Raw genomic sequence first — 21072 nt, forward strand, 5'->3', positions numbered from 1 at the left:
TTCTGAATTATTCCCAGCACATATCGTCGCTTTGAAATAGCTTGTCGCTGAAGCAAGCTCTTCTTGTGTATGACCGAACCCTCAGCGAGCAATGTCTGGGTTAAGTTTATCACGTTTTGGGTATCGATCACAAACAACCGCTGGAGCCATCTATTGACAAACAGCGGAAACTTTGTTGCGCACCAATATTTGAATGTGAAAGCCTTTTTGAAAAATAGTATATATGTAGTAGTATTCTAACTAAAACTAACAACTAGTTAAAATAGGGCAATATGGAACAGCAGCCGAGGGTTTAAGAACTAAATTTGCATATTTCAGGATGAGTTTTGTGTTAAGATTTTATTAAATTCTCTACAAGGTGGATTCTGGAAAATTAATAATTTTAAAGGAGTCAAAAAATCGTAGTTATTTAGAAATGTCAAAACTTATAAACACAGTGGGCTAATGGACTTATATTTCGGTAAATTAAGTTTTTTTTGTTATGAATACTTTGTTTCTATCAAAAAGCAAATCATGTAGCAAATTAAATTAAGCTTCAAATCCTTCATTACAATTTAACAAGCTTCAAAATAAAATTAGAAGATTTAATCGTCAATAAAAATTCATTAAGGAAAACAGTTAAACTAGTTACATTAATAAACCGCCATTAAATCGGAGCATAAAATTTGTCAACTCTCTGAGGTGTTTATGCTATGGTTTTTATGACCCAACTAAAATCTAAAACCGGCTTTTAAATCCAAAATTTATTTACTTTTCTCAAAACTTTTCACTTCAAAGTACGTCTTTTATGGGATTCGATTTTAACGTTCGAATGTGATTTAAATTTTACAACTTTTCTCAATGAATTTCGTTTAACTAATGTGGTCTTTCATTTATACATATTCATATATACTTCACATACATACGTACCATATATGTATATGCTTATAGAAATATCGAATATTATATCTGTGTTGGTTTAATCAATCTTATATCGACTAGTTCATTCAACTCACTTGAAAATTCATAATCGCTTCGGAGATTTTGATATTAATCGGCTCGACAACCATGACAATATTGAACGAGCCCAGCAAGCGTTCGGCGACTTTGTCCATGGCGATGGCGAAATTCTCCCATTCCGTGTCGAATTCGTGCACATAGTGCAAACAACCTTTAATCACATTGACGCAGTAATTTGTGCAAGGCTTTTCCGCATAGCCCTTACAGGCGCCGCAGTGTTGCATTTTCGTAAGCGCGGCCGTGCAGTCGGCATTCAGGCGAACCTATGTAGCGGAAGAAAAGTATAAGTAATCTGTTTTTTTTTTTGTTTTTTTCATTTGCAAGCGTAACACATAACTTTCGCTATGACTACTGTATTGTTTTGCTCTTGTATCGCTACTCACATTCATCATCTTCTTGGACACTTCGGCGGCGGTATGCAGCGCCTGCCAATAGGTGCGCGTCGCCACAAAGGAACGTTTGATTTGTACAGCCAATTTATCGGGCACATCGCCGAAGGGTTTCAGTTCTTTCATATGTTCGCTGACGCATTTTAGAAATCTGAAATATAGAAAAAAAATATATATTAATTATATTTAGTAATAGTAATAGCGGTAATTCAACAGCGTTGTCGAGGAAGTGTGCTACAAAAATTACTTTCGCAAGAACTTTGAAATGATATGCTAGCCGGAAACAGCTTTCTGTTACATATTTTGTGGCTCCGCTGGTAAAACCCAACGACTTTTTTATACGCCTGACTACGTCTTAATTACGCTCTAAAACCACTTTTTCCATAATTTAGGTGAGAATTTCAGCACGCTTCAACTGGACCTGAAGTCGTTTCTTAGGTCAGCCGTGCCTTTTTCAATATTATTGCTTTTAAATAAAGATAATTTGAATGTCATAATAATTTTCTGCTGCCTTTGGGCAGTAGCATGCCTCAACTACGCTTAAGCGCATGCATAAAAAAGAAGGAGCGAAAGCTTAAGTGAAAACAGAGTAAGATACGTGCTTCGAGTTTGCGCTTAAACTCTTTGAAAAGGAAAAAAACAACAATAAAATATTGTAAAGTAAACAAAGGATGAATATTAAATCAAAAGGGTTGGCAATAAAGCGCTGATTGTAAGAATTTTAAGTGCAAACAAAAATGTAAATAAAGATGTAGAGAATTGCTGACGCAGGCAATCTTGCTACAATACTTTGTATTTATGCATGTAAGTATGTATGTAAGTAATATCGAATAATTTCTAGGAGGTGTGAAAAAGTGCAGCATTTAGCTTATATAGTCACAGGTTGCTAACTATATATGCTAAATATGTGTTTGTGTTTGTGTGTGTGCGCAAAATGCTCCTAGCACTTGTAGGTCTGCGCTGTACTTGCTAGCTGCTTTGCTGTTGTTGTTGTTGTTGATATTATTATCGTTGCAGTGCACATATTTACAACGCCGCCTCCAAAGCTATAAAACTTTACTGCGCGCATTTATAAAGTATTTAAAGAGAGCCAGTGAAAGAGGAGCAGCGGTGTGTTGGCACAATAACGGCGATATTTTGTAGCAGAATATACTGCATGCATATGTATGTATGTGTGTGTGTGCGCGTGCATTCTCTGTATGCTTAAGATCATTTGAACGCGGCTTGTTGGCCCAGTCACCGCGCTTCCGGCCATTTTTCGCTTTTATTTGCTTATAAAAGAGGTGTGCTTGGTTTCATACTGTGTTTATATGTGTGTGTGCATTCGCCAATTGAACGTTCATGCTCGTTATGCTGAAATAAATAACTGTATGTTATAATATGCTTGTTGTTGTACTATGAGCCGAAGTGTCAACGCGTCTTTTAACAAATTCGTTGTAAATGACTTTTGGCTATTTGGCCTCTCCTGGTCTATAGCTTTTACTAGAATGCCTGTCAGAGGCGTAAAATTCTAACAGTTGAAGCTATACACCCGTATGTATATAAGCTCACACATACACAAAAACATTTTTACATACAAGTGCGACATTTATTCACTTTTTCTTAGTTCTCAATCAGTTTTTCACCGTTATTTACTCTGTAGCCTGCGAAAAAATTCTTATTCGCTTTGTTTGCAAAGTTTTAAATACTTTGGTAAACCGAAATGCACGCGTGAGTAACACGAGCTGTTGTGGTTCGGCCACCCTTTCTGCCGACCATGCGCTAACCGTGTCTTTTACATGCAAATGTGTGTGTTAACAAGTGCTGTTTCCGCCAGAACTTGACCCTTACATGTGCGTTTACTCTTTCACTTCTTTACTTTTTTGGTTTTATGCTTGAAAACTTACAAGCTCATGGTTACTTTTGAATATATACATATATATATACACATTCGTTTGCATATATATATATCTCATAAATGCTGCGTTTACTAATCAAAACCGTAATTTAAGCTGTTTGTCACGGTACTTGACTTTTGGTGACAAGCTTGGTCATCACTGCTTCCCTTTACACTTTCATTTCACAAAATTAACAAGCAGCAGTGAGTGAACGTACACTTCTATGTAAATATGTACATAAGTGTGAGTGTGTGAATTTCAGAAATTTAAGCCAATACTGTAATTTTTTGGTGCGTGGCAATGCTTTTGTCTGCAACGGGCTGTTGACAGCGAGCCACAAAAAATATATATATAGAAAGCGTATCAGTTTCTTTGTGGTCACTGTTTGTTACCGTACTATTCTAAAACGTCTTATTTCTTGAGAGTTAAACACACGTTTTTTATTTTTTAATTCTTTCAACCACAATACTTTTTAACTAATTCCCTTGTCGGGGTCAATGGCTTATTTAGCTTTTAATTTTTGTAAAATGGTTGACTAATTAAAAAATTAATTCAAAAATCATATTTCGATAACAATAAATGTAAATCATACTAAATGTCACTGAAAGCTGTCAGCTGAGCGCAATGCTTAACCACTTAACGGCACAATAAACGCAAAAAGCCTTTAGAAATTTAGATCTTCAAATATGCATAATATTAGCAGGCTTCGATCAAACTTACTTTTCTTCAAACGTTTGACCGTTCAGCACTTGAAACATTTTCTGGTAGAGTGTATTGAAGAATTTGTCCATCACTTCTAGCAGATCGACGCGCCCACGGTTGTAATAGTTTTCCAATTCGTTGAACAAATCGGAGAAGACATAGGAGTTTTGCTGATAAATAACGCCATAGGTGCGTGTAAACATCTTGTGGAACTCCTCTTTCGATTCGCCCAATAGCTTGCGAAAGATAGCTGAAATTAAGGCAAGAGAAATTAATAAGATTAATTTAGTATTATTAAAAAAAAAACAAAAAACAAATCACAAAACGGAAATTGCGTTAATTAAAAAATGAAAAAAAAAATTTCCATTAAATCAAACAAATAATCTTCGTGTCTGATAAGTAAACCACGCGAGCCTGTACCATTTCAATTGGCGCATGCGCACTCGAGACATCCGCCAACGTTACTGCGCGCTTATTAAGCCATTTAAATTTGTTTCCTACTTATTTGGGCATACCAAATTAGATTTGCTCTGTTTCAGCTTGTGCGCAGCATTAATCGAACATAATTGGAAAACTTCACATCCGCCAGCGCATAGATTGTTGACACAAACAAGCGGCGTAATGTAGCGTCAGCAACAACAATAACATACATTGAGTAAACAGCAACAAATTAGTTAAGTGGTTGCATGCCACAATTTGTTGCAGCGCTACGCATGCGCAACACGCCGCGCGCACCGAGTGAACGATTCATTTAGGTAGTCACTTGGCAGCAGCGGTAACAGAGCCACTGCATATTGACAGCGTGTCATGTGACATACCACAGATTTGTGTAGCCGTTGGGTGGATACGTTGCGCGAACAAATGCATAAGCGCAACATTGTTCTTTACGCTCGCTCGCCTGCTTTGCCGTTCAGCCATATATTTTCGTTTCAAGTGGGTGTCAAGTTAAACGTGTCAGAGAACATTAGGCAGGCGTATGCAGAGTAATGTTTAAATTTCTCAAGTAGCGACTTCGGTTTGCGCCCTCCACTTTTTGCTCTGCTAGGCGTATTTAATTTTCGTGTAGTTGAAAAATGATGCTGCGGCGTTGTTTGGGTAACAAAAAATTGGTTTCGATTTACTAAGCGGCGCACTCCTAGTTGTGAATTAGTTGAATTAGTGAAAATTATATAATCTTTGACACCCATTTAACCACAAATAAACTGTGCCACAGCTCTTTAGGGAAATGTCATAGCTCCTGGCGATGTTAGAACCGCTTGCAATTCTATTTTTAAACGATTATGCCAGTCTGCTGTATTTAAAACAGCTTTTGTTCGATTCGTCGCTTTCTAAAGGCGATTACTCGCTCATCGAATAAGGGGTTACATGAGTTTAGACGAGCAATATTTTCCATAATTTTTATTAACTTCCCGCTAAGAAAATTGAAAATTTTTTAAAAATCGGGAAGATATTGGTTTCACCCCATTTTGCAAAAATCGAGTTCTCAACAGATCTCGACGTTTTGAGGGTCGAGGAAGCTTCCCCGAACATTTCTACGATGATATCCGTATGTCTGTATGTATGTGTGGATGTATGTGTGTGTGTGTGGATGTATGTGACCCTCTTATAACTTTTAATCGGCTCAACCGATTTGAATAAACTAAACGGCATTCCAAAGGGTTTCATTGCACTTGAATTTCGTGTGAGTTTGGACCCAATCGGACCAGTAGATTTTGAGAAATCTCAAAAATAAATCGTTTTTTTCGAATTTCTTCCTTGTTCTAAACCTTGAAAAAACACATCGTTTACCGCAAACCGGGTTAACCGGTTGATTTACTTGCTAGATATCGAAGACGAAAAATTTCGAAGAGCTCAAAAGCAGTGAAAAAAGCGAAATTTGAACGTTAGCGTATGAAATTAGAGGGATGTTGCAGGGATGGCCCTTGAGGCCAACCGTTTTCCACATTTTTTTTATTATATATTTTATTCAAACTTTTTATTATTTCGAAGATACATATTTCATTAAGATTTTGTGAAATTTTGAAAGGCAAATATTGAAAACTCGGCCATTACGACGTCATTTCCGACATTCCCTCGAAAAAAAGATGCTTCCGCGTTGACAGCAGAATTTCTGACAGGATCAACAAAAGTAAAAAGAAAAAAAGACGTGTTTGAACTAAGATCATTAACGCGATATTGGATGGAGAAAAAGCAACTAAATTTAAATTGAATTTTTTGCAGACTTTTTCAAAAACATGCAAATTTTGTGACGTTGTTTGTTTTTTACAATAAATAGTTGTAATTGCAAAAAAAACCTACAAAACCTGTGTAAAATTTCATTCAGATCAGTTGAGTAGCTCGTGAGAAATTTTGACAACCGACTTTGAAAACACAGTTTCGAGAAAAAAGCGTTTAAAATTTTAAGTGAGTATATACCTGACCTGACGAGCGCGCAAGCTTTTACAGCTGTATCTCCAAAACTATTACTGGTATCCACTTGAGCATTTAGGACAATTTTCTAGAGATTTTATAGAATTAAATAAGACAAGGATTTTTGTTTTGTTTTTTTTTTGCAGCCGTTAAACCCATGTAACCCCTTAAGGATAGACTAAGCTGTGAAAAAGTAACTAGTTTGAGTTGGTCAAGTAATTAATTGTCATATTGGGTTTAGATATTTACAGAATTTTACTTAGTAGCAGTTTATCAGGAGATAGTATAAAAGCAGGAGTATAAAAAGAAGAATGTTCTCATTATTAATATAATTTGAGTCGTGACTGTACTATTGTATATTGTACTTGTATAGCAAGGTTTTCGTTTTACTTCAAAAAATGTTAATATCATCTACTTACAATTATATTTCTGCGCTTTCGCCGCCAAAGCATTTGACAATTTCGTTATCTGCTCCTTGGACTGTTTCTCCAGCTGCATGCGCGATTGCAGCGCCAAACGCGTTTCCATATTGAACGTGCAACAAGTGCCGACCGAGGGTGTTTCACAGTAGCGCAGACCCATTTCTAGAAGAAATAGTTGAGGCATGGTAAATATTTGTATGCAAAGCAAATAAAAATAAAAATAATTAATGCATTATATTATTAAGAAACTAAATAAATGCAAATCTGTTAATGGAAGTGTAAATATTTGTATTATTATTAAAAATTCCAGTGAAATTCGTATACCAACAAAATATAATAGTAAAGGAAGATAAGATGAGCAGCGAGCTAAGAGAATCTTGAGAGAAGCTTGCATTGTATTTTTTTGTGGCAAGATAAGTTCGGTCAAATTTCATTTACATATATTTAAGTATTTAGTGAGCCACTACAATGCGTATGTATTGTAAGCTTGAATATATATTTATGTGTATGTATTTGTTATGTATTTGGACGCGCTTCCCCGAAACGCCACTGTACACGGGACGCGCTTCTCGAGAATCCGTTACAAGCGCTTCAAGTGAAACGTAAATAGAGTAAACAGTGGTAGCTAAGTATATATAAAGGCTTCAGCATATGTGCGTGTGTCACATACAGTCCTTAGTATATGCAAATTCGTGCGCGACATACTTAAATGCTGCCTAATGAAGCGCTGACTGCCACCGCTTACTCATAGCGCGTTGTTCTTTTGGCTGGCCAGCTTATTTACTTTAGCCATTCGTATAGGCTGCGATTGGCGCATACATATACATACATACACATACAGGCATATTTTACTTTTACATTAGTGTTGTATGTGTGCGTTTAATGTGCCGCGCTAAAAGTGATGCCAGTGAGGACGCGCGTTCAACTCCACTACCTTTAACCCCACCATTTTCTAGCGAACGCGCGCGCGCTTGCTGCTGCTGAATTATTCCATTGCCGCGTTAAACGCCTCGGTTGAAGTATTCGGAAATGAAGTGTAAAGAATGCCAAAATCAATAAGCGCACTGTTGCATGCCACGTCGGCTGAAGAATGCGCACCTTTTGGCTGCTTAAAGCATATGTATGCGTTGCACTTGCATATAGCTGCATGCCACACACACACGCATGCATACTTAGGTGTACTCACACTACTTTAGCGGCTTTCGACAGTCCGTTTGAATGCGCGCAATTACATCGAATTATAAGGTGTTTGGGCCGCGTGGACTGTGAGGCCGCGCGCTGCGCTTTCGCGACCAGCAAATGCGGCTTACGAATGAGGGGCTATGTAGGTATGTTTGTATTAATGTGTGCAACAGGCATATCTCGTAAAATAAACACCCCAAAGCAAATAAAATGGTGAAACGAAGTTTTTAATGAATCATGTATTGGAAATACGCCTCAGTTGGGCACAAAAAATAAACACAGCAACAAAATTTAAAAAAAAGCAGTCGTCTCTGACTGGCACCGGAGTTTCGTGCTGCAAATCAGCATTTCACATCAGCGCTATTTTTACGCTTTTCTGAATTTTATTGCCACCACCTACAGATGCTGCAGTTTGCATTGCAATTTGTTGTTGTTTTTTGTTTTTCATTTCAATAAATAAATTTCGACATATGCCTTAATATAGCTGGTGTGTTCAAGCACTTTACACACACGCGCACACTTCGCTTGCACACAACTAATGGTATGTGTGTGAATGATGTGTGAAGTGGCAGGGCTGGCTGGCGTATGCGCCACAGGCTCCACAGCGCGCTTTGTTTGTGTTGAAAAGCAATTAATTATTTGAAGCAAGAAATCGCTGCCTATTAGGGCACTTAATTGCCGCTGAAAACTGCTTTGTTGGCGCTCAGCGTGAAGCACCTGCTGTTTCGGGTGGCACAATCAAAAGGCAGAGTGATGAAGGTGGTGAAAAAGTGAGCGATTGTGTTGCTTGATTGCATAAGTTAGTCTAGAAATGTGCTAAATGTAGCGCGACGTTCTAAAAGTTTTCAAAATATGCAGCTAATTTACGAAATTCAAATATTATTTCTACTAATTGAATGAAGTTCTCAAATTTCAGCGCGAAGAAACACAAGGAATTTCGAAATTTTCTTGAAATTTAAATTTAATTTGTTTTTAAATAGAGTAATGCAGCAACAAAAATTAAGTGAACTCCAATTGCACGAAAAATCGTAAGCCTTTCGAAAACTCATAGCAACTCTACACTACAGGCGTGCACGACGTTCATACATATACATATATATGTATTTTACTTGAACAACAACAAAAACCTTTTATGGCGCTAACTGACGTTCGTTTTGCTGCTGTAACCGTCTATATTAACCGAGCGAGTACCGCACATGCACGAATGTTGCTGTCTCACACACTTTTATTGCCAACAATTTTGTGTAATTGTTATGACGGCGAAATGTCAAATGTGTTTTTATGCGCGCACACATACACTCGCACACACAAGACCGCATGTATGTAATGGGTGCTACGAAGCTGCGTAGCATGTCAGCATGTGCATGTGGTATGCGCTTATGGGCACTTGGCATAACCATATCGCGCTTATCTAAATTGCTTGGACCATAATTATAATAATTTATGCTAACGCGACAATTTCAGTGGGTTGGTGTAACTGCAAATGCGGTGGCGCGGCGAAAGCGTTGAAAATGCACAGAAATTTGGTGAGTGATGGTGTAAAAATGCTAAGCATTTCATGTAGTAGAAAAAAAATGAGTGTGGATTTGTGGTTTTGGTATGTGGAATAATAGTTTTTGGCACCAAATTGTTTATATTGTGCGTGAGAATAATTTATTATTTCAATTTTAAGAATTTTTACTTGACTTTCACTTGACTAATATATGCTTGCATTGATTAAGTTACTGAATACGAAGCATAATTTTAGGCGCTGAAACGCTTTCATTGTGCTGATTTTGACGTTTGAGTGATATAATATAAGAAGTATAAAGCAAATATATGCGGCTAAACTTAATTTCACTACAAAAGCACTTTGCAGAGTTGCTAGTACGTTAATTAAGGGGTTACATGGGTTCAAGGCTACAAAAAAATTTTTTTTTATTGTTTTATTTAATTCTATAACATGTGTAGAATATTGTCCTAAACTCTCAAGTTGATACCAGTAATAGTTTTGGAGATACAGCTTTGAAAAGTTGCGCGCTCGAGGTCAGCTATATAATAACTTAAAACGCGTTTTTCTCGAAACTCTGTTTTCAAAGTCGGTTGTCAAGATTTCTCACGAACTAAGCAACTGATCTTAATGAAATTTTACACAAGTCTTTGAGAAATAATTTACAAGGTCTTGAACGAGGGTTGTTTTTTTTTTTTTCAAGTACAACTATTTAATAACAAAAAACGTCGACAAATTTTTGCAATTTTCACTTTAACTGTTTTTTCTCCGTCCAATACCTAGTTAATGGCCTCAGTTCAAACACGTATTTTAAATAAACCTGTAAATATAATAAAAAAAAGTTCGAAAATCTGTGAGTGACACTTTTGCAAATGAAGAGCTTCTGTTGGTCTAAAAAAATAGAATTTAACAAGAATTTCGACTATGAAATTCGTAATGAAAAAATATTAATAAAAACTTAAAATTTGTTGTTGTGAATAACTTGATAAAGCAAGAGGATTAATTAAATTTACGGTTTTCTAGTTAAAAACGAGATCAACTGTTTGAAAAAGCTCGCTTTTGCGACTTTTTATTGGGTTCAACTTTTGTAAGATTGCTTAGTGGCTGCCCCCACTGGTGCAAGGCTTTAAGTTTCGAGGCATGGCTGTAGCTATAAACCATTACGCGCCCCTCATTTGCGCAGCGTATAGCCGGCAATGCATGTCGCTACGAAATTTTTTCAGAAATCTACCGATTGGCTCTCAAAATACATATCTCTTTCTGAAGTCATATTAATGCAATTAATTTACCATAAAACTCTAAATTATACAAAATTAACTCGCATAAACAGAGTGTGTTCGCCATCAGAAAGTCACTTCAAACTGCCACAACCAGCGGAAAACGGATACCGTCAACAACTTGGCAACAATGAAAACAAACACGACAAATTTACAAAACACAAAGGCAATAAACTCAATAAAATCCAATTGTTTACATAAACAAATTTGTTGAATGCTATAAAAATGCTGTTTAAAGTAAACGAAACCCAATTGAAGCCGAAACGAAGCAATCAGCAGATTAGAAGCAAGCAGAAAAAGAAAATCAATATTATTGACTTTGGGTAAACACTGGAGAGTTGCGCTTGATGTCGGGCTACAAAATCAAAAACACACAGACAAACAATATACTGAGTGAGCAGAGAAATTGAAAGCACGAAGGGAGGAAGGCGTTGAGAAACTTAAAATAAAAGTAAGCCATTAGCAAGGAAAGGCACAACAAAAACACATTAAAGTGAAGCATAGAGATTTGGATAGACAAGAAAGCGAACAAACAACAACAACAAAGAAAACAAACTAAAGAGCTTTTAATGCTAGCAGCTCGAGGGGTGGTTGGCCGTGCGGCGAGCGCAATTGTCTGGCAATTCAGGATTTCAGGGTTGCGAACAACAACAATGCATAAGCAGTCGAAGCACACACAAGGCACGCCAGCCAGCACACAAAGAAGGTGTCAAGCCAGTATAATAAATGACCTTTACCAAATGGCAACAGTGCACACTTGCAGTTATGCTTGTATGTATGTGTGTGTGCGGGTGGTTGCGCGTGTTTGTGTTAGAGTTGAAGTGCTATTCATGAAAAGTTCAAAACTACAGGGCGAACAAACGCTGGAGTAAACGGCGCAAGCCACAGTGCATATGTGTGTATAAGCATGTGTGTGAGTGTAATAGCGAACGTTTGTTGTTGCAGTGATTGCTGGTTGTGGGAGGCTAGACCAGCTGAAATTAAACATCATTTGCTCATTTTTCCCTTTTTTTAATGAAAGTTTAGATGAAAAAAAGCTATACATATATACATAAATACTAGGGTGGAGCGAAAAAAAATTTTTTTTTTTTGCTTAATCCTAGGGTAAAATTTGTAGGTTATAAAAGAAGAAAATTTTTGAAAAAAAAAAACAAATTTTTTTTTCATCTACAGGCGGCCCACTCACTTTTTAAGTAAATTTCAAGTTAAATTTTTTCCCAAAAATTTTTTCCAAAATTTTTTTTTAGCCTAAGCAAAAAAAATTTTTTTTTCGTTCCACCCTAATAAATACATCAAGTATACTTGCATGGGTTTGTTAATGTGTATGAGAAAAGCATTGTGTATAAAAATCGATTTAGCTTTGTTGCAAAAGTAGTACAACTTTAACGGTTAGCTTGACATGCGGATAGCAAGCATGTTTGTATATATGTGTGTGGAGATATGTAAAGTAACAAAAACAACCCTGTATTATGACAAAGAGTGGTTTGAAAAGGCGCGTGGAAGCAAGTAAATGTAGCGAATCCAAGTACTGCAGCGGGTTTTAGGAAAAACTCCACAGCGGAAACGGAAAACACGGTGGACTGGGTGCAGCATTGCAGGAAATGATACCGAACACATTTTCAGATTACAAGAATTTCTTAAAAAATAAATAAACAGTTAAAACAACAACAACGGAAAAGGCGTAAGCTTTAAGTCTGTTAAACTGGAAAAAGAAAAATATGCAACAAAAATATTACAATAGGAAAAATACACAGGCGTTAAAGCCCGAAGGAGTGCACACGAACCAGCGACGGTGGCATGAGCAAATGATAAAGAGAATCGTGAAAAATGAATGAATGAAGCGGCAAAGCACAACAGTGCATACATTTTTGTGTATGTAGACGGCGTCGCGTATTCAAATGAGCAAAAAGGGCTGCTGTGAAGCCCGAAAGACAGAACGCTCTGTGCGTTCCGTAGTTGAATGGCCAACAACAATGGCGTACAACATTAACAACCAAGGCAGTAACATGCAAAATTTATTCATGCAGCATTAGCCAACAACTGCGTTACTGGCGCAAGCACCGTTAGCAGTTAACACAAAATGAAATGAAACAAGCTGTGGAGTATTAACAGGATGGCTGGCATTACCAACGGCTCTAAATAGTACGTGTGCAGCGCACAAAAAAAGTTAAAGTGTAGCCTAACTACCAGCAAAGCCATGCATTGAGCACAACTAGGCCGGTTTTGCGAATGTATCGTCGTTTGCGCCATGCCGACTAAGAAATCCATTTAAAATGATTTACTGTAACGAGCTAGAGTAAATAAATGCGGCAAAGCGGGCGTCAAGCGAAAGCATTAGGATGTCGAAACGTCGTGCAGCAAAAACAGCGCGACCGCATTCAATATGCAGACTGTGGTGATAGTGCGGAACTACGTCAAACAAACAACAGTCCTTAATCAACACTAGTTATATGTATGTACTGTTATACATATTTTTACCGTTATACATATTTTTACCATTATACATGCATATGTATGCGTGTAAATAACTGCTGGGTCTTGAATTACCAACCACCGCGTACACTTCAAGCACATGCCATCCGTATTGGTGCCGAGTTGGGGACTCTTCTATTTAGGGCAATAGCCTGATGTGCACGTGTATGTATGAGCACTGCTGCCCTCCTGTGTCTTTGCGGTGTTTGTGTGGTGAGGGTAGTGGTGATGGTGGTGGTGTTAGTCAGCAAACTGTGCAGTAATGGCAAGTGTAGCATTTGATTGCCTAGCTTACGCTCTGGTTGTGGAAGTGGACTAAATCTGGCCCCTGGCGTAAACGGTATGCTAACTTAAGGCAGCGTAGTAAAGATATAAGAGCTGACAGTAGTGTAAGCCTTGCCTTAAGTTAAACGCTACACAATGAAAATGTGAGGACGCGAAAAGTATCTAAACAGTTTCGAAGATCCATACGATATATAGAGCAACGTTAGGCTTTTCTGGTCGAAAAAAACGCATTTCTTAATAATTTAAACTTTATTCGAAAGTAGTATCAAAATTAGAAAATATTTGAAATCAATTTGCGCTAGATTGCAAAACAAAGTCTAGAAGAAAAAATATACAGCTATTGCTAGTTTAGTTCAACAATGTTTAATATAAGTTCTTTATTGTTCGATGCTACTAAGAGCACGTGCATCGTGTTAAAAATTATAAATGTATATTGATTATACAGACCGGAACGGAATTATATAAAAACTATAGTGGAAAACCGTTATTCAACGACTTTTCGAATACAACACATGCCATACAAATGGCGACCCACAGTTACAAACTACGCGACGTATACGCAAAGACACACAAAAATGTTACGTCGCAGAAATAATAGGCGCACAGCTACCGGCTGCCAGCAGCTACGAACGACGCCGCTGCCTAGTAACGCTTAATAGACGCACATGTTGTAGTGTTTTCTTTTTGTTGTGCCATTTTTGTCTGAGAACAAAAATTGTCTGGCTACGAAAAGCGAAAAGCTAGCAGATACGAGCATTTGTGTAAATAGAAAAGGACGACGGCGCGAAGCGCATGGAAAAGTGGCAAAAGCGGAAGTGAAAAGAAGCTGAAAGCTGTTGAATGATGGAAAATGGCAATGTAATTGTATGCATGTATGTAATGGTGCAGCGCAGTGTGGTAGAATGTGGGCGCAAGGTATGTCAGTGCGCGCCGGTGAGTGAAACGTAAAGAAAAAACGGTAAATAAGAGAGAATGGGGTCGTTGTACGTTTTCAATTTCACTTTCAATGCATGAATTCACACAGGAAGTGGTGGAAAGTGTGACGTTGCGTGGTGTACAAGGTGTGCGCTGCTGAACACTATTTGCTTGCAGTTAGATTTCATTCGGGCACTTTTCGATTTTTACCACCCTGCAAGCGCTGTTCGTGGTAGTTAGCTGAATTTACGCGCCAGAAAGTGCGGTTATGTTAGTTTATTTTCGTAATTTATTTTCGCTCACATTTATTTGGCTACACATTTTTTTGTCGCAAGTTGCTTGTTGTTAGTGGCTTTCGGCAGCGCTTCTACTACAAACTAGACACAAAAAAATATTATATGAGAAAATTATGAAAAATATGCGCGTGCATCAGCTGGCTGCCACTTTTATCTTTTTCGTGCGCATACATTTATACATTTCCTTTTCTGTTTTATTGGCAATTAGCGAATGCGACTTTTCATGCGCTTTTGTACGTTTTTTGGCGTCTCGCGCGGAAATTACATTAATAGCGCTCCTGCCTCAACTGTCTGTGTGCCTGTTTCGCGTAACTTTGGCAAACGTCGCCATGTTGCTCAAGTCTACAACAATTTTCAAGCGTTTCCTTCCTCACCGACGTTCTGTCTTAGCGGCTGTAGATTGGTGCGCGCTTTGTTTGTCTACCAGCCTGTCTGTCGGTTGCCAGGATGTGGCAGGAAGCGGTTAAGTGTTGCTTGAGGGCGCATATCATTTGCCGCGAAAGTCGTGCTCGTGCGCCTTTTAACTCTTCGTCAACGGCAGTTATGTGTTCTGATTGCTCTTCGCTGCTACTTTGCCAAGTAACTTATGTCTTCATTTCACTGTTGGCTGGCGCATTCAGCGCTCTACCAGCTATCTTTACTACCTTTCGCCTTCAATCACTTGCCTTCTTCCCGCATTTGATCGGGTGTGCGCAAAGTTTTCTTCAACAAAAATTTTAATTTAATTTGCACTCAGTCGTAGCAATGTAGTTTTACAATGAACCATCATTTGAATTCTCATTTCCGTGCTGCGGAAATGGCATGGCTGAAGTTATGTCTATCCAATATGGTCCATAGAGTTCGTCAAGTGTCTAACTTTCGTTTTCAGGCAAAAAAATTCTATAAATTTATTAAAAGAGCGCGAAAGTAACTACTAAATTCAATTTCAATGCAATTAAAAGTGGAAATGTTGTGGCAGCACGATAAGGAAATATTGTCTGGATTTTATATTAAATTAATAGGGCAATTTTTAGCGCAGCAAATATGTGTTTAATGAAATTTTTTTGAAAAAATGAGCGAATTGGTTAGCAACTAAGTGAAGACACTAAGAGTTTTGTTTTTCCTAAAAAAATTTTATATAGGCATACATACATAAGTATACGTAAATTTTGTGTTTACTGACGCTGGAGTATCTGCATGCGTTGCCAACGCATTTTCATCGTTCTACTTTTACAGCTATGTACATTTGTTTACACTTAAAACACGTTTCTGGGGAGATTTTTTGTAAACATAAATTTATTTTTACTTTTAATAACATGTAAAGCAGCCAGAGTTGCCGATTTGTATTTTTAGTTAAATCCAACTTTTAATTTTTTTTAGAAAAATGTGGCAACCCTAGAAATACTGCTGCAACTAATTCACAAAATCGGTTGGCAACTACTTTTCCCCCTCTTATTTCATTTCTAAAAACAAATGCACAATCTAGTTGTTCAATGTGGCAACTCTGCTCGTTGCAAACAGTAACGTTAGCACTAACAACAACAATTTCTCTGCATTTTATTAAGCACTCGTCGCTTTCAGTCTTCCACCCCCACTCGCCAACTGAATGTAAACGGCTTTCTTTAGCACATTTGGCATTATTCTAACAACAACTGTTTGTTGTTCAAGCATCCATTTTTGCAGCCGGTTTTTACCAGCGCACAGCAGCCACACAAATCACTGCACATTGCTGCGGAGTGCGCTGCATATGTCGATTGTTGCCGCAATCAAGCATATCCGTCTAGTTGCCATAATTCCGTTGGCGCTGCAGCGACGCCAACGCAGCTGCTGTTGTTGGGTTCTGCTCCAATGACGCCCTGACATTACGTGGCATCGCGCGTTGCAGCCGATTCTGCTGCTGTTGATCATTCAAGCAGCGTCTTTGCTGCACTTATTTTACAGAAGTATGCACTGATGTTGTTGCTTGTTGCATGCATTGTTGCTACATAGATATTTTCCGCGTCTAAATCAAATATTTACTCTGTTTTAATGCCGTTGCATTGCTGCACTTGCTCGCCGCATTTATTTTATGATTGTTTTTATTGCTGTTGGCCGGAGAATCAATAGCAAAATAAATTAAACGTGAAATATTCGGTTGCCATGAGTACATAACGGTTTGAATGAGCATGCGTTTCGCGTTTGGTTGAAGGTCATTGATGGCTGGTGACTGCAGTAAGGGCGGTGGCATGGCGTTACAGCTTGTTAGCTATGCACTTATACAGCTACATACAAGTATACATATGTACATTAATTAATCAAGTATTTTTTGAGAGATGCTTTGAGTTTCACGAGAGACCGACAATTAAATATTTGCATTATCTGGGACAGGCATTTTACATATTGGTTATTGAAGCAGAACCTGATTTTTTTTCATCGCTTACGTGAAAAATTTATTTAACCCAACAATTTGTAAGACGATCAGAATTGCAAAAAAAAAAAAAAAACAAATAACGCGTGTTTATATATATATTAAAGACCGGAACGCTTAACGAAAGGTTTGGTAATTATGTATATTGAGAGTATGCTGGAAAATTCCAAATACTACAAAGTATTCCAGAGTCAAAACAAATTTTTTGAAAATTTAAAAGTAAATTGATGATGCCATTTGTAAGATGAAATTCCATGTCCATTTTAAAATTAAAATTTAGGTTAGGCTAGATAATTCTATTAGCGACGTTCTAACTCAGAAAATATTGAAATATATAGTAATGTGAACTGAACAATTTCTTTAGAGATTACGAAATAATTAATGCCAAATTTCTTGAAGATATCTCGTCAGATGAAAAAGTTTTCCATACAAGCACTTCATTCGGGTTATTTAGTTTGTATGGCAGCTACAATATATACCATAATGGTCCATTAACAGCCATTTCGACAAATGAGCAGCTTCGTAGTAAGAAAAAGACAGTTGCAAATATATAAATAATATAAATTACATATAGACAGACAGGCGGACAGACGAACAGACAAACGGACAAGGCCAAATCGACTCAGCTCATCATGCTGATCATATATATATATATTTTATAGCGTAATCGACGTTTCTTTCTGGGTGGTACCCTGTTCAAAATATAAAAATTATCTAAAAGACTTAAAGCTGAGGCCATATAGACCTATATCTGAAAAATAACTATGCGGAGGTTATTGTAAGTGCTGCAGTGCACGCTAGAGCCAATGCATTCTTAGCTTCATTCTTCATACGTTCGAATAAACGGTTTTCGCAGTTTTTTTTGTAGTTCAGCATTTTATAAAAGTATAAAAAAAGTGTGAAGATATACTATATAATAGTTAGTAGAAAGTAGAGTTTGGTCCACAGAGAATACAAACGATCCATAGAAGTATGGATAATGGTAAATCATAAGTTAGCAACGCCAGAGCTGGCAAAGATGAACATTAAAAGTTATCAACTTAAAAAAAATTTTTTTGGTCATTATTGGAGTTTTAAAAAAGTCTTAAACCACAACATGCTTTCCTTAAGCGTTAAAATAAATGTTGAGTCAAAAACCGTCAAATTCGGTACTTTTTATATAATCGTGAAGAGTTTAAAATAAAATTAATTTTTTTTTGTCCCCAAAAAATTTTAACTCGAAATTTACTTTAAAAACGGCCCTCTAGATATTAAAAAAAAATTTTTTTCAAAAAATTTTCTTTTGTTATTATCTACAAATTTTACCCTCAGGCTAAGCAAAAAAAAAATTTTTAGGTTTTTCGCTCCACCCTAGCAAATACCTGCCACACAAGCATAAAGGCTACATTTTCACTTGCAGCAGTGCGAATTCGTGCGAGTTAACGACCACAGACAGACATGTAATTTTGCTGCACAAATACACCTACATATTACCTGTGAATACGTCAAGCAATACCGTACAGATGTAAACAATTTGCCATATGAGAAACGCAGATGGCTGCTTTGCAGCTTCATGTGGCAAATGGTGCTAAATGTCTCCGCATATGCATTTGTCTAATTGAACGCCGATCTTTCGCTTTGTCTGGCAGTCTCCGGTTGCTTATCTGATTGCATGTGTATGCATCTAAGAGTCTTTCGCCTGTCGTTATGTTAGAGTTTGTTTACGCTGAACTCTAACTGCTTGCTAGCAGTGTTGTTGTTGTTGTCATTGTAGTTGTAAACAGTGTATTGCTTTAAAAAGTGTTGCTTCTGCTGCACTCACTTGTTCTGTTGCTTGTTTAAATAATGTTGCCGCTGTGCGTTTCCATTTGCTGGTTGTGGTTACTACACGCTGCTACTGGCATTTTGCGTTGCTGGCTGGCAGTTGTGTTTTTGTTTTTGTGGCTGTTTGCTATGGCTCGTTCTTGGCAACGCACATTGAGTGTTGTGTTTGTTTTTTTGTATTTTAATTTTAACTATTGGTGTAACTATAGAGACTTATGCCACACATATACATACACATCTGCTAGTGTGGGTGCATATGTGTTTTTGTAACCACCTTTATATGTGTCTGTTATGGACTCTCGATGTGCTTCATCGTTTCCTGTGTGCCACTTTAAGCTTCCTGTGTCTTCAGACGAGCCAAGTGCAAACTGTGAGCAAAATGCTGCGGCATGTACATAGGTCGTCGCCGCTAATACATTGGCAAATATATAAACAAGGCATAAGTGCATACATGCATGCAACCACAAATATTTAGGCACACACACAAACAAACAAACATTTCAGCTTTCGACTTATACTCTCCACACACTCTTTCCGTCTTGCCGCAAGCTGTAGCCACCTAGTGTGACATCAAAGCATCGCTGAGATCACAAAGCAACGAAGTAAGTCTCAGCGAAGAGCAGCAAGCATTAATTTTGATTATTTAATTCCAACGATTGCGCTCCGAATTAACACGCTAATTTTATTGGCATAAAATTAACGAGCGCTTCGTCTATGCTGGGCACTTTTAGTTGTGCAAAAGCTTCATAAAATTAATTGAGAGCATTCTTCTGCCATGTCTGCTATGCGCAAATAGTCAGGCAGCCGAACAGTACGCGTAGAGGCTACCGCTGCGACGCTGCTGGTGTCTTGCCGCATGCAAATCTGGCAGCGTTGTAGCAATGCCGTAAGCAGACAAGTATTTCGAATAATAACAACAAAAAAAAAACAACACAAATATACAGCCAACTCATCGTTAGCTGCGTCTTCACTTAATTTCTTGATATGATTATTATTATTGCATGCGAACGCCAGCGTGTGGCCCAATAGCTGCTTACGTATGCAAAAGTTAATTTGCTGTTGTTGCTTCTGTTGTCTATTCTTATGGAAATTTGGTAAATTTGAGTTAATATAATAATAATAGTTAAACAACACTGGTGGCCACATCGTTGAAAGGTTCAAGTGCCTGGCCTACTGGCTTAACTAATTAGGGATAGACCACTGGGTATCTACAAAGGTTTACGTTTGGAAGAAAAATGAAACGTATTTGTTCAAAATTTGAAGAAACGTAAAAAAACAAATATTTAAAAAAAAATTTTTACTAATTAAAATTTTTTTTTTTTACTTTATGCACCACCCTACTGCGAAGACATTTCTAAAAACTACCATTGATATATATATATATCACTGCTATAGCATTAACTATCTACTCACCTTCATGCTGTCAACAATAATTAGCCCTTTGCCAGGTAGTCATCTATGCATACCACATACATGTTGCATGCACCCTATAATTTGCATGGCAACTCCAATTCAATATGCTGAGCTGTGAACACTAAAATTGCATGCGCCATTAAAAAGCCGGCAAAATACCGTCATCGAACAGCAAATTTAAATTAAACTCAACAACAACAACACTAACAGCAACGTACAGCTGAGCAGGAGCTATAGCAAGCACAGCACTGCAGCAGCTGTGCGAAAAATTGCTTGCCTTGGTGAACTTACTTCTTTCAGCAGCGACAACAGTTCGCAGTTAAAGCATTTTGCTTAAAAGGTGCTTTGTTGTTGCTGCTTCCACTTCCACTTCCTGCATTCAAAAAAAAGCATTATTTAAGTGGTTGCAACATCTGTTTCGTTGCTGGCTAAGGAATACAGAGTTTAGTAATTGACAGTCTGACTGACTTGTTGACTCAGTTCTAAGCGAATTGGCCAGAAATTGGCGAAAGCAGCGGGATCATGAAGTCTTATCCACAAATACATGTATGTATGCTGTGAAATTTTCTTTTGTTGTTGTTGTATGTGTATTACATGATTTGTTTTTGCCACATGCAAAACAAATAAATAGCTGATCATTTAGAGCACTTGGAATATATAAGATTTGGTTTCGGGATCCCGAAAACGCCGCTTTGATTTTCGGGATACCGGTGCTTCGAAGTCCAAAATTTTTATATACCTTGAATAAAGTACATT

The 21072-nt window shown here is 37.5% G+C and overlaps 1 protein-coding gene across 2 annotated transcripts in view; it reads right to left on the reverse strand.

Moving 5' to 3' along the window:
• dlp (glypican dally-like) overlaps positions 1 to 21072 on the reverse strand; it is a 110628-nt gene that overhangs the window by 7861 nt on the left and 81695 nt on the right. For both annotated transcript variants that reach the window (XM_036360851.2, XM_036360850.2), the window contains exons 2-5: positions 6796 to 6960; positions 3986 to 4217; positions 1383 to 1539; positions 996 to 1262 (exon numbers count right to left, since the gene is read on the reverse strand). In XM_036360851.2, the coding sequence (XP_036216744.2) occupies positions 996 to 1262; positions 1383 to 1539; positions 3986 to 4217; positions 6796 to 6960 (821 nt within the window). The remainder of the gene's footprint in view (positions 1 to 995; positions 1263 to 1382; positions 1540 to 3985; positions 4218 to 6795; positions 6961 to 21072) is intronic.

Source organism: Bactrocera oleae, chromosome 6 (assembly GCF_042242935.1).
Source record: "Bactrocera oleae isolate idBacOlea1 chromosome 6, idBacOlea1, whole genome shotgun sequence".
NCBI classification, from domain to species: Eukaryota; Metazoa; Arthropoda; class Insecta; order Diptera; family Tephritidae; genus Bactrocera; species Bactrocera oleae.